General features: G+C 40.2%; 1 protein-coding gene across 1 annotated transcript in view; it reads right to left on the bottom strand.

The window, feature by feature from the left end:
* The window catches only part of SNTB1 (syntrophin beta 1), a 231,649-nt gene that overhangs the window by 84,229 nt on the left and 132,113 nt on the right, over positions 1–15,307 (bottom strand). Inside the window, exon 3 of the mRNA XM_004431108.3 lies at positions 3,198–3,405. Within this exon, the coding sequence (XP_004431165.1) occupies positions 3,198–3,405 (208 nt within the window). The remainder of the gene's footprint in view (positions 1–3,197; positions 3,406–15,307) is intronic.

Genomic DNA, 15,307 nt, shown 5'->3' with positions numbered 1-15,307 from the left:
AAAAGTTTTGGGATTTGCACTGAATAGGATTTTAAAAGGGAAGTCGTCGTTGTTTCATATTGTTTTAGCTCATGCAAATGTCAGTTCCACAAATTTGAAATTAAGATAATATGTACAAATCTTGTCCCAGAGCTACTGTTACTAATCCAAAAGATCAAAGATTAACAGTATAGGAAAAGACAAAGGACATCAATTTAAGGTAAATTACAGCTGAATATATATAGGATCACACTTTATATCTTTACAAATACCAAGCGAATTTGCTGATATTTGTGATAATATAAGAAAGCCACAGTATTAAGGATTTGCCATTCATTGTAACATTTTGCTAAAAACCATTCATATGTCTCCACACTAGGATTCAGTATTAAATATTTATTCAAAAAAATTCCAGTTTGGTTTGTTCCTTTAGACTTAATCTATGGTAATCTTTTGAGAAGTTTTGAAGATGAAGGCCATAAAAGACATTCTTGCTTCTGATAATTGTCCATGATAAGTCATTATCGCTCTTATGGATACAATGCATAATACAATTTAAAGAAACATCCGTAAAGATTATCTGAAATTACATCAAAAGAACAGTAATGTTCTGAAAACAGAAAGAGCTTTTTAGGTGTCTTTATTACTGCTCCATGGGAATGCCTAATAATATGTCTATGATAATTTGGGATAAGCAAAAGGCATAAACAGACAATTTATAAGTGAGAAACTGAAAGCTTTGGGAAAAATTTCAATATCACTAATGACACAATACCATTTTTCAACTATCCAAATGGTAATGGTTTTAAATGTAGCTTGTATTAAAAGAGATGAGAGAAAAGAACCTTCCAGAGTTGAGACCATCTCAGTTACTTGGAAGGTGGAGAGATGTGTGTGCTGGACAGCCTCCAGATCCAGGCTCTACTCTTTTCCACCCTGCTCTGTGCCCTAGGAGGCTGACTTTAACAGAGTACATCAATGGGGCTCCCTTGCCTCTGGCTTCCAGTCAGCCTCAGCCAATGGGAGACACCAGCAGATCAGCGGGCAGGGGTTGGCAGGGGTTGTGTTTCTCTCCCAAAGACCACAGCTCTTAGTGGCTGGCCCTTTTCTACAGCTACAAGTCTTGCTAGTTTCAGATAATTGCTCCTTTTCCTTGCCATTTCAGGTTAAGGGATGGTAGTGGCCTCTCGCTGTTGCTAGCTCTGGAGTGCTTCTCCATCTCTTACTAGTTTCCCTGACCTTGGCCACACCTCATAAATTATTGCCTCGTTAAATCCTTTCCAATCATCCCTTTTGAGTTGGCCATCCATCTCCTGCCAGGACCCTGAGATACACAGTACATCTCTAAGTCCACTCAGGACCCTACCAAGCGAGGACATCTTCCATCCCAATCAACTCCTCCCCTCTTCCTTCTATAGCAAATGTCTGTTGCTTTTGCTCCCCAGAATCCATTCAGTCTTTTCCTTGCACAGCGGCCTAATTTTCCATTAGAGAACAACCTCTCCTTATCTCTCAGGGCACATGGCTTGAATAAGGCTGATCTCAGCCCCAACCGAGGGCTGAATATATGATCTAAGTCAGTCCAACGAGGCTTAATCTCAAAGACTTCTGTTGGAACTATGGGAGCAAAGAGGCCTCTATTCACTGAGATAGCCAGTTGTAAGGAAAAATACAACCAGGAACCATCAAGCCAAGGAAGAGGGGACTTGCCTGAGTGTAAACCAATGAAGTGGGCAGGGCAGAAAGAGTTGGAGAGGCAGGCCTAATATCATTATTTGAATCCCTGGATTCCACCATGCCTGAAGCTTACCCTTGGACATTGTAGTTATCAGAAGCAGACATCTCCTTTTTGCTCAAGCTGAGTTGAGCTTTCTGTCACTTGCAATTGAAAGATCCCTGACTAATAGCCCTTCTCCTAATAAAAAAACACAGAATTGGAAGCAGTAAAAAAGTAGGGAGTATTAGAGACTGTGAATTCTAAAATGATATCATCCAGGTTTGCAGTGTTGTTTTCATCAAAAACACATAATAAGGCCGTGAGAGGCTACCTGTGGTTTTTGTTTATTATGATCTTGGTGCTACCACCACCTGCTTGTCCCTTTAGCCCTTTGAAATCTGTGACAGATGGGACAATACCAAACCAAACAACCCACTCTGTGTGGAACTTGGTGGCTGAGACCCATGCATGAACTGGTGTAAACAAAGAACAATGGTGGAAAAGAGCCGAATGCTGTGTTCAAGTGTTCTTTTCAAGTGCTATTTGACTGGGCCTTCTCGGGTGACACGGTTCACTGGCAGGAAAGCTGTTATTGTGACAATCATTCTTCCCATGTACTGCCTATTAGAATCTGAGTCACTGGGAGGTCAGCCTGTCCCAAAAGCCCAGTGTTCCTGAGCACTCAAGGTCAAGTTCAAGGGACAGCAGTCAGGTGTAAGGACAATGGCTAAGGTGCAATCCTTTGAAATGAAGACAAGGGATAACTCCCAGGAGATCGCTGCAAAGTGAGTTTTACTATCTTCAACATATCACATAACTTGGGAAAAGAAATCAGAGTGACAGTGTTAACACAACCCCAGGTCCTTTAAACAGCAGCTGTCTTCCCTGGGGAAAGACAGTAAGTCTTATTCACCTTTATACAGCCCTCCCCACTCCTGCCTAGCACAAAATAGGTGCTCATAAATGATGACATGCAGGGCCTGCTGCTTTAAGAATACAGATGAAATATAATATATGAAAGGAATCAGCACATAGCAGTTGCTGAAGAAATCCTTGCTGTTATTATTATTGCTCTGATTTGTAAATGTATCTGTGTTATTAACAAGCAGTTCATCAAAAGCCAGAAAAACCTTTTTTAATCAACAATTTCAACTTCCTTACTCCAAGGCAACAGCTCTGTAGTGAGTTTATTCTCCCTGCCCTTCACACATAGATGTGAGAATCAAATCAGTCACCCAATCGCTCACTCATTCATTCGTCCATTCAACACACATCTGTGACCACCTGCATTTTGCCACATATATGGAGGGGTCAAGGTTGATTAAGACACAGCCTGTGTATAATGCAAAGGCCAACCTGTTGGAGATGGACAAGAGATCAGACCAGCCTGTGAAATGAGAGAATCAGGCTATGGAATGTGGGAACAGACTTCAGTGGTTGCAACAAGCGCTACGGAAACTCCAGGGGAAGCAACTATTTACTGGAGAGGCATTTTCCTTACCTTTTCTGCGAGCCAGCCAAGATGCCTGACCTCTCGGCTCCCAGCAATGCCTGTTTTCCCCAGCTGCTCTCTGACCTCAGCAATCACTCGGGGCAGCAGGTCACTAACGTTGGAATGGATGGCACTGAACCAGGCCTGGGCAGTGGCTGAGTCCTTGCTCCTGAGGATCACCGTGTGCTTAGCATCTGGAGAGTGGATTTCAAGCTGCCTAGAGAAGCAAAGAGAGAAGGGTTAGAATGTTCCCTGGCAGACATGCTTTGTCAAGTCCTGGGCCACAAAGGTGAATTAACTCTTTACTCTTACTTTTAGACATTGTCAGCTATGCGTGGTTTCCTTTAACGGTCCCATCATTTATTCATTCATTTGTGCACTCATTCATTCATCCACAAATATTTATCAAGTGCCCAGGCATTGCTCTAGATATGGGGGACATAGGTAGGTGACCACCAAATCACCTGAATTAAGGACATCTGGTTTTCCGATTATTCAGCTGACTGGCTTATTAGTAGCATCATATTATAATTTTATTTATTTATTTATTTCTCCCCCAAAGCTCCAGTAGATAGTTGTATGTCATAGTTGCACTTCCTTCTGGTTGCTGTATGTGGGACACGGCCTCAGCATGGCCGGACAAGCAGTGCGTCGGTGCACACCCAGGATCCGAACCCGGGCCGCCAGCAGCGGACCTCGCGCACTTAACCGCTAAGCCACAGGGCCGGCCCGGTAGCATTATATAAAAACTTCCAAACTCTGAGCTGATACTAATTTGCCTTACCTCTCAATCCACAGCGGATTTTAATAATATACTCACATCCTTGCCGCTGCTGGCAGGAAGTAGATTGAAATATCTAGCCACATGCTTCTCCTACTGCTCAGTGTTAATTATGAATATTTTAGAATCAAAGGTGGCCAAACTTTGCATTCTTTAGGATTCCTGTCTGTGGCACATTTACCTATCACATAAGCCTTAGACACGTGTAATGAAGGGGTAAATTGGCCGAGGAAGGGGTAACAATGGGGAGATAGATGCATTAAGCGTGTTATATTTAAAGTCAAACACCACAGCTCATGCCAGGACTCCAACTGGATTACCTCAGATACAGAGTGAGAGATCTGCATACTATAATTGTGCTAAAGGGGGGAAATTCTGGACAGATACTTTTTGTTTTTAAGTCATTTTGAACTATTTGTGGATTAACATGGCATTGTAAAAATAGTACAGAGAGGTCTGATAAACCCTTTCCCCAGGTCCCCCCATGGTTATATTTTATGTAATTATAGTACATTATCAAAACCAGGACACCAACATTGGTGCAATGTAAGTACGTAATTCTATGCCATTTTATCAGGTGTTGATTCGTGTAAGTACCACCGTAATCAGGGAACAGAACTATTCCATCACCACAAAGTTCTCCTTCCAGCTCCCCTTAGAGTCACAGCGCCCCCCCACCACACCCCAAATCTCTGGCAACCATTCACCTGTTCTCCACATCTGTAATTTTTAGACAAAAAATTTTTATTGTAGAAAGAAAAAAACATATTTTATTTATTTACTCATGTCTACACGCAAATAAATACCATTTATTCATTCATGTTTGCATTAGAAAGATATAGGGATTGGGAAATTCAAAACTGAATAAAATGATCCATTTATTAATTTCTTTTCATCTCTTAATAATTATGCCACCGTTCATTGAATATTTACTATTTATATATGTATTTTTCCTAATATCCCTATAACTGATATTATTAATCCCATCTAACAGAAGAAAAACACTGAAGTTTGGAGGGAGAGAGAAAGAAGTAATTTACCGAAGGCCACACAGTTGGCAATACTGGGATTCAATGGCATGTTGATTAGGCTTAGAAGCCCATGAATACGGATACTGTATACAATGTCTCTCCTATAGATTGGTGACATCCAACAGGGGAGCGGCCATTGTCTCCTCCAGTTGTCTGCAGTCCCGTCCTCATCACCAACAAATATGCCCAAGAGTGTCCTATTTAGCTCCTGAGGTCCAAAATAACGATTTTGCAGATCACCTGAAAATCAAATGTCCCAACACAACCTGGCCTCAGTTACATTTGAAACCAACCTTTTAGAGTGAAGAAAACTTTTTACCCATAGACTTAACCAATAGAAAAGGAATGATTTAGAAAGTGGAATATCTCTAGGGGAGTTTTGTAATAATTAGCATTTTTTTGTAAGAAATGTGCAAAACAAGGTTTCTTACTAAGACACCAAAGGTTTTCTGTGATGAAACAGGGAAGTCTTTAAGTGACACTTGTCCTAAGCCAGAATAAAAAAATCACATGCCTCTTAGGCACTTTTCAAAGGAATGGGTAGTAAATCTAAGAAGAATTTTCCTTCCCTCCCAAAGTTCTTATTCTTCAGTAAAGGTGCATAGTCTAACACAAACTAGGATTCTCCAAAAGCATTAATAATGCCTCATCTTGCTTTTCAAATTGTTCTATCAATATCTATTACTCTAGGAATTTAAAACATGCAAATATTTCTTTTACAATGTTTTCTTTTGAGGACCTGGCTTTGTTTTTACAGAAATGATAGCTGGAGAGGCAGCCACTTCCCAGGAATCACACACACACACACACACACACACACACACACACACACACACACACAAATGATGCCAGCAAAAAGGAAAGAATATTTTCTTTGTTGGGTTGCCAGCATACCCCCAGAAGAAAGCTACCTTGTAAACAGAGATACAGGCTAGTGAAGAGGAGGCCTGTTTCCCCCAAGTTTTGACAGCATTTATCATTATTATTAATTTTTAAGTAAGCTTTTTAAGTATAACACATAGATAGAAAAGTGCACAAATTGCAGTGTAGAGCTCAAAGATATTTTCGCAAAGGGAACTCATTTGTGTAACCACCACTCAGACCAAGAAACAGAATATTAGAAACATTTCATGCTCCCTTTCCAGCTACTATCCCCCAAAATAACCACTATTAGGATTTCTATCACCATGGATTTCTTTTGTCTCAGGCAAAATGGATGCGGTTTTCTTTGTTTGTCTTCATTGGTTTTCATTGTTGCCTGCAGTATAGGGAGGATCTTAGACTATTCTGAGGCAAGCCTGAGCACTAGGTCCTATACTTTTTAGTGGTGGTTCTCAAAGTGCGGCCACAGACCAGCAGCAGCAGCAGCACCTGGGAACTTATTAGAAATGCAAACTCTCAGTTTCCACCCTGGACCCACTGAATTAGGAATTCTGGGGGCTGGCCCCGTGGTGCAGTGGTTAAGTTCAGCACGTTGCGCTTCAGTGGCCCGGGTGCGTGGGTTTGGATCCCAGGTGTGGACCTAAACCACTTATCAGCCGTGCTGTGGTGGTGACCCACATACAAAATAGAGGAAGACTGGCACAGATGTTAGTTCAGGGCTAGTCTTCCTCAAGCAAAAAAAATAGGAAGATTGGCAATAGATGTTAGCTCAGGGCGAATCTTCCTCAGCAAAAAAACAAAAAATAAAAAGAATTCTGGGGGTAGGGCCCAACAATTACCCTCCAGGTAAATCTGATGCAATTCAAGTTTGAGAAAGGCTGCTCTATGGGTTCATAAGAAAAAGCCCTGACCACGGTTGTTTGCCAGGGTTCCCAATGGCTGTGGTGGACATGGTAGAAGGTGAGCTGACCTCCCCCAAATCAGTCTCAAAGAAACAACACAGACGACTCAGAATAGAGAGGCGTGTGGCTTTTTATGGTCAAATAAAGCAGCAGAAGTTCTCAAAGTAGTCTTCAGAAACCCTTGAATAGTTTTTTTTTATTTTTAAATCATTTAATTAAATACAGATGCTTGGACCCCATCCCAGACCTACTGAGTAAGAATTTCCAGAGGTTGAGGCCTCGGTATATGCTTTAAATGTTTCACAAATTATATCGATTAAGCATCATGGTGGGCTTCTCTGAGCCCAAGCTCAAGCCCCCTAAAGAGCAATGCCTTTAGGTGATTGTCACAGAGGGCTCTTGGAGAGTGTATTAGTTATCCACTGTTGAGTAACAAATTCCCCCACAATTAAGTGGCTTAAAACTCCAAACATTTATCTCACATTTTCTGTACACGATGAATTTAGGAATGCCTTAGCTGAGTGGTTCTGGCTCAGGGGTTCTTATGAGTTTGCAGTCAGGATGTCACCAGCAGCTGCAGGAATCTGAAGGCTTGACTGGGACTGAGGATCCACTTCTTAGATGGCACACTCGCATGGCTATGGGCAGGAGGCCTCAGTTCATCACTACACAGGTCTCTCCAGAGGCTGCTTGAGTGTCCGCACACATGGTAGCTGGTTTCCCCAGAGAGCACAAAGGAACTACTCTTCCTTTTATGACTGGGTCTCTGACGTCATATACAATCACTTCCGATTCATTCTTTTTGTGAGAAGTGAGTCACTAAGTCCAATGCACACTCACAAGGAGGAGAATTAGGCTTCACCTCTTGAAAGGAAGAAAAATCAAAGAATTTGGGACATATCTTAAAACCACCACAGAGAGGCTTTGGAAGAAGCAAGGTTCTGGAAAGAACTTGTTTTAAATGTAGAGGGAGAGTTTTGAGGGCTGTGAACCAGCAGCCTATAAAGAACTTATAGATTTGGGTAAAGAGGGAGAAGACCATTCTCTCTGTCTAAGCTGTAGCTCCAAATTATAAAATAAGACACTGTGACTCAAGATAGGGGTCAATGACAGCAGGAGGGAGAGAAAGAGCGTCTTACTGACAGCATACGGGAGCAGCATGAAACCACCAAAAATGATAGTGGGTTAAGAATTTTGGCTGATCTGGCACAGAAAATGTGTTAATTATTTGTGCAATGAATAAATGAAAGAATTCATGGATTTACATTCACTTCCCCCTCACCCCAACAAAACCCAAAGGGGAAGAAGGAAGAGGGGTACAAATTTTTTCCTTTAATACCAATGAGCTTTACTATGTAAAGCCAAACAGTTAAGTACCTGGCAGCACTAACGTCCCCAGAACCTCTGAGCGACAGCTCAAGATTCTGGAAAAGTTCAAGGGGTGATTTACAAAGGGATGATTTCTATTTATCTATCTATCTATGAATCTATCTATCTATCTATCTATCATCTATCTATATCTATATCTATATCTGTATCTGTATCTATATCATCTATATCTCTCTATATATCTAATGTAGCACAAACCTCAAATACACACTCTTTGGCCTAATTTATCATTTAATCTCATTAACCAAAATGTGATCCAGTGCAATGCATATTTTAGAGTAGAAAGAGAGAGAAAGAAATTCTATCCCTGGGCTGACTAGGCAGTGGTTCTTTTAGTAGCCCATTTTCTCACCAATTTAAAGCACATGTGCCAGAAGGTAGTTGTTAAGCACATAGATTTTGGGTTCAGGCTGGCTTTAAAACTTGTTGGCTGTCAGCCATTAGACAAGTTACTTAACATCTTAAGCCTCAATTTCTTTATCTGTAAAAGAGCTCAATATACTTGCCTGTCAAGATTATTGGAAAGATTAAATGAAATAACACATGCATGAGATGTCACAATTGATCTCGCTCAATTCTAGTTTACAATGAATAGTCTTCCCAAATTTGTGTACAACAAAATGGTAGTGGTCCAATGAGGCAGGGAGAGTCCTCCAGGGTAGGTTCTTGTTCAACACTTTTTCAGAGTACTTGGACTCAGAAGAAAATGCAAGCCCCAGGAAAAAGCAAAAAGTTATACAAAGACTATTTCTAACATCCTGAAATAGAAAAAATAACTTTGGGGAGAGATGCATGAGTCTTTTGTGAGATATTGGAAGATTTGAGCATAAACTATATTCTCTTATGGACATCTGTGGTTCTGTCTACCCAGTTTCCATTCCCCCTTTTTCTAGTAACAGGCTTTACCCCCATTCTCAGTCTATGTGGTTTGGGGGCTTGATGGTTTGAGGGGTGGAGGTGTGATGCAATTTGGGCCAAGGAGATCCAGGCCCAGGACTTCCGCAGGAATAATTGTTAAAGAGACTTTTTTTCTCATCGTATATACTGAGAGAACAGATATAATCATGGATCTACTGATGGCCATCTTGCCATCAAGAGGGAAGGTCTGCCTGCAAATGAAGTCAACACAGAGGAAAGCAGAGCTAAGAGTCCGGGATCTAGTCATACCTGACACTCATATATCCTTGAGCTTTTCTTCTATTTTCCCCTTTTTGCTTAAGCCAGTTTGAGTTGTGTTATTCTCAAATACAACTAAAAGTCCTGACTCATACACTGACCACAAATAGGTCACAATTTCTATCAGTCTCAAGTTTCTTTATCCTCTATAAAATAAGGATGATGATGATGAAAGTGATAATGATGATTATAATGAAGGTGATAATAATAACCTTCAAGGGGTTACTAGAGCATCAAATGAGATAAGAATAGTGAAAGTACTTTGTGACTGATGTTAGCAGTTGTCACTTTTGCTTTGGCATTTTAAGACTCTTCTGTTGGCTCAGTAACTCGGAAAAGGAACTATATTAGAGAATACAATGCTTTTGTACTATCTGTACATATGGGCACATGTAAGCAAGTTAGCTCTCTTTTAGCTACACTATTAGTAAAAGAGACAAGGCATGCATATTGAAGCAGAAAATCCTAGTAAATCTCTTGGGTTACAAATGGAGTTGGAAAAATGCAGCGATTTCTTTACACATGCACACAGAGATACACTGTGAGTATTTGTAAGTATTCCAGAACATTCACAGGTGTTTAGCAGGTGTTGGGTGCTGCAGAGGCAAACAGAGTACATGATCCCTCTCTCCAAGAAGTCACCATATGTAGTAGGTTGAATAGTATCCTCCCAAATTCATGCCTACTCAGAACCCCAGAATGTGACTGATTTGGAAACAGAATCTTTGCAGAAGTAATTAGATTAAGGATGATGATGAAATCCTTATTTTATTAAGCTACCACTGGATTAGGGTGGGTCCCAAATCCAATGACAGTGTCATTATAAGAGACAAAAGAGACACACAGAGACAAAGAGAAGGCAATGTGAAGATGGAGATGGAGATTGGAGTGATGCATCCACAGGCCAAGGAATGCCAAGAGTCTGGCAACTACCAGAAGTTAGGAGACAGGTATGGGATGGCCTCTCCCTCAAAGCCTTGGGAAGGAACCAACCCTGCCAACTCCTTGATTTCACACTTCTGGCCTTCAAACAGAGAAAATAAATTTCTGTTGTTTTCAGCTTTCCAGTTTGTGCTCACTTTGTTATGGTAGTCCTACAAAACTAATACACCATGAAACTATCTTCCCATGCATAGCTGAATAAAGACTGCACTAGTGTTTAAAATATACAGATGCTTAAAGTAACTTGTAAGATGCAGATCACTTAGAACTGTGGCAAGCATGAGTCCATTTCAACACATGCTGGAGTTTAAAAGTCTTCTTGGCAAAAAAAAAACTTGCTCCCACCAACGTGCAATTCTGTAACTCAGAAAGAAAAAAGGAAGCCTTCTGAGGTGAGGGACATACACAAAGCACCTGGAAGCATGCTGGCCCATAGTAGCCCTATGCTCAGTAAATCAGAGTGCCTTATACTTCCTTCTTGGCATAAAAAAAAAATCTAGACAACTCTCCTGCTGGCTGATGAGTCCTACATTTCTGGAACCGGGAAGGAGGAGGGAGGGAGGGAGTTAAGGAGCAATAAAGTCAGGACGGCTGATTGGAGCTATTTGTAGCAGGCCAGTCTATTATAACTCCTATTTTGTTCCCCAGTTGAACTGACCACTGCATGATGAATTGTGTTTATCTGTAGTTCAGCAATAAAGTTCTCTTTTAATTCCCTGCTGAATAGAAATATTTAGGGCAATGCCACAGCTGTGTTTATTCTCACACTCCACCACAGTTATGTAAATACTGCCTATGGAACTATTTCTGATAAAGGCCCATACCAACCCCAAGGAATTACACGCTCACTCTACACGTCTGCCAAGATGAGCAGTTTCGATCCAGCTTGGCACAGCATATGAATGATATCACTGCTTCTCAGAGATCATTTGGCAAACCTCACAATAAAAGAGTAATTTTCTTCCCCTCTCACTCTCTCAAAGGCTCCCACTGAGCCAAATAATATTTGTCAGCATTCTCTACTTCCCCTGTTTAGAAACGTGAGGCTGATACATAAAACTTGAAGCCTCCTAACACAAAATTAATAAATAAAACAAAACTTGCAACCTGGCAACAAAGATTTCCAGTGACCTTGCCCTTCCAATGGGAGGCTGGAGAAAACACAGATGGAGGTAGTAGTCAGAAGGATGAGGCCTGTGATCTTGCAGCCACCACCGCGAATCAAGGAGAATTGAAACCACATGGTCATTACGGTTGCTTCCAGTTCCATAAATCTGTGATTCCTATGGTTGATAAAAAATACTTCCCAACAGACAAATATTATGGCACACTGTTAATAGTGACTCTCTTCAGATAGTGGACTTTTGAGGTATTTTTATTTCTACCTTTCTGCTGTTCTATAATTTCTAAATTTTTTTGCAATGTCATCAGAAAAATATTAGAAAAAAAGTTTTTTAGGAAAATGAATGTGCACCTTTTGCAATAATGTCATTAGTAAAACAATTCCCTAGGAGAAAATATTCTTATGTGAAAAAGACAACACTAAAGAAAAAATAGATTCTTTTAAAAATCTTCAAATTGGTTGTAACTAAAAGACTTCAAAAGAGAGATGAAAAGACTGGTAGTAACGATATTCATAATGAGGATGAGTACTTGTCCTGTGAGGATGTAAATTTCACCATCAAACGTGTTCATTTTTCTCATGTTATCCTCATCACCATCTTATGAGGTGAATGGTATTAATGCGTCTCCTTCAGAGATGAGAAGGTGGCGCCTCAGAGGGGCAAGCTTGCCCAAGCTTCCAGTCAATAAGAGGCAAAGGAACTGGAACCCAGGTTCCTCTGACTACAGAGCCTGTGCCTCAATCATTATGTTCCATTTAGTAGGATGTTTGTAAAGTGTGGTTTGTTGCTTAAAAGAGTAGAGAACATTTTTTACGTTGGTTGCTGCTCAATATCTTTCAAACACCCTTCCTGTGTATTGGAAAATCTTCCAAATGAACTGAGCTTCCCCGAGGTAGAAGCCAGAATTCAAGTCCCCAGCCTTCCTTGCTGCTAGGGTACAGAGCCACTCACTCAAAATGGCAGTTCTGAAGGAGGCAATGTCAGGAGGTAGATGTGTACGGAATCCATCTTCTGGCAAGTATGGCGCTGGACACATCCAGCCCTTAATGGCAGCAGTGGCAGAGCTTGGCCAGTCTCAAGTTGTCATTGGTGCAAACTGAGGCAGTTGTGCAGGCTGTGGGATGGTAATTAAGTGGTGGCAACAGTGGTACTTTTCCTAGAAGAGCCCTCACAATGTGGTTGGGTTTTAAACCTTTCAGCCTGGCTCTCTGAACACTTGGAAAATATGTGAGCACCCTAATATCCTTAGCTAGAGTTGATTCTATTCCCTGAAACCAAATCCCCAACTAAGTATGTAGATTTGGGAACCTGGTCGCCATGATGGGAGATAATGTGATCGTCTAAGGAATGTGTCAAGAGTGAGCAGTTAATGGAAAAGAAGCCAGAAAAGGTGTTCTGCTGTTTTTCTCAAAATCCCATTTCAAAAACAGGTCATGCATGATATAGTATTCTGCTAAGCTCTGAAGGAACCTGACAATATCTCTCATGTTGGCTAGGTTTCAGTTTTTCAGTAACACATAAATTTATAAAATAGGTGAAGAATTTCAGCACTTTGACCTTTCCTAGGGGAATGATATTGTTGTCAAAGTTTTAGAAGAGTTAGCTGATGTCAAACTAGAGAAAACATTTTATTTTTTTACTACATACTTTATCTGTATCTCACAAAATATTCTGTGGTTTGACCTTGCTCAACTGATTTTTTTTTAAGCCATCTAAATATACAAGGTGCTATGCAGGTCAAATAAATATATATTTGCCTCTAGAATCTTAGGACCATATACTGACAAAATAAACAATTCATTTCACAGTCCATTCCAGATTGTAGCATTTAGAGTCTGAAGACCTATTTTTGGTTCTTTGGAATTAGATTATTTTGGGCTAGGGTTGCCAGATTTAGCAAATAAAAATATAAGATGCCCAGTTAAATTTGACTTTCAGATAACAATGACTAATTTTTTAGTGTAAGTAGGTCCTATGCAATATCTAGTGGTAGAAATGGTATGAAGTACATGGATTAGAAAAATGCATAGAAAATAAAACTCATAAGACTTCATGATGTATTAGCTATAAGGGTGGGGAAGAGGGAAGTGTAAAAGATGTTGTTAGGTTTCTGGCTTAGACAACTGAATGAATGACAGTACTAATTATTAAGATAAAAAATTGAAAATGGTTCAGATTTGGTGAGACACATTATGAGTTTGGGTACATATCTCTAATCTTCATTTAAGTGTCTTGTTACAACCTCAGACTTGTAGTGTATACATATACTAACTACTCCCCAAGAGTCTGCTTATTCTACGGTTATTTTGTCTTAATAGCATCAACACCCTCCCAATAATCCAGGTTGGATGACCCAATCATTCTTGACGCCTCCTGTCCTCTTCTCCTGGTACCACTCAGTCTTCAAGTTTTATCAGTATTATCTTGTAGTATCTCCCTTTCAGAAGAGCTAGCTAGATTGTAAGTTACTAAGTTATCTCAGTGGAGCTGGAGCAATCACTTATCTAGGATGGGATGTAAGTTTTATTTTATAGGCCAACTTTGATCAAATTGCAGTGATTGCCTATAATGGTGACTTGAAAAGAACCCTCAGGTCTCATTCTGGGCTCAACAAGAAATGTCATAATCATTTATTGTTGTCTGCCATGGGCATGGAAGAGGGAATGGGCAGCACTCATGTTGTCTATTTGGCATTTCTTGAAAATATTTTGACTTATAGTTCTCCAGAAATAGGCCACCTCTACTTCTCCTGATTGTTCCACCCTTAGAGAAAGTCCTGGCTTCTGGTTATCTGATAATTTCTCTTATTAGGCTTATTCTTTATAGTTTATCTCCCCCACTAGACTACAGATTTCTTGAGGGCATGATATATATCAGGATTATCTTGTTACCCCCATTACCTGACACATGGAGGGGGGACTCCCTAAGTATTTGCTGCCCTTAGTGAATGGACAGGTCTGTCTACTATTAAAAGCTTGTCCCATCTCTATGGTGGCTCCCTTTCTAGTCAAAATATCTATAACTGCCTCCTTTTACATTTTTGTTTTCCCCTTACTAGACGTTAACCCTTTCAGTCTTAAATAATGGAATTTAATTCCATGGTACGAAGTGGTAAGCTTGGTATATTAAGTAAAGTCAAACATGTTTTAACGTCCCATGAGAAGGCTAATTTCTATGGCTATCGTGCAACAGTGGTCAACTCAGAAATATTTATTTTATTTCATATTATGTTTTATCACACAATTTGCCATACATGATTTTCTTGGGCTAAAATAATCAATTAGTGATCTCGAGAGCCTTACCCAGATTAGATGTAAAAGCAGGCAGCCCTGCACATGTGCAAAGCAGGGTAAAAAGACGACACAGATCTAAAGCAACGAGGAATATCAATTTGAAGTGCTGATATCTGAGAGGTAAGAACAGCAGTCGATGCCATATAACTCATTCATGTCACAGTTTCACGTAAAATAGTAAGATTTATTTGTCTGACTCATCTACAAAATTGTAAGATGATTGTCATTCATTAACTTATCAATTATTTTTCCAGTGCCCAGTACCTATAGACATGGCATTAGGAACATGAGGAGAAGAATTCGACACAGATATGGTTCCCGTAATCACTGAGATCATGGTCTAGCAATCTTGGATAAGCCCACACTTCCTTAAGTTTTCAAATAACATGAGAAATTCCAAACATGAGAGAATAGTTTGTATCTGTCTTAAGAGCAGAGAATCTTGTATTAAATTCTCAATAAATTACTTAAGCAATAATTTACCATGTGAAGTTGGCAGCTGCTTACACACAGTAGTAGTATTTCACCAGCACCAAAATACTGTTCATCCATTCAGTTTTAATTTCTACTGTCTTTCTTTTCAAGGAGGGAGGAGAAGA

This window comes from Ceratotherium simum, chromosome 23, assembly GCF_057802395.1.
Source record: "Ceratotherium simum simum isolate JZ-2026a chromosome 23, ASM5780239v1, whole genome shotgun sequence".
In the NCBI taxonomy this organism is placed as follows: Eukaryota; Metazoa; Chordata; class Mammalia; order Perissodactyla; family Rhinocerotidae; genus Ceratotherium; species Ceratotherium simum.
The sequence above is the reverse complement of the archived record's forward strand: the minus strand, read 5'-3'. Positions and strand labels throughout refer to the sequence as shown.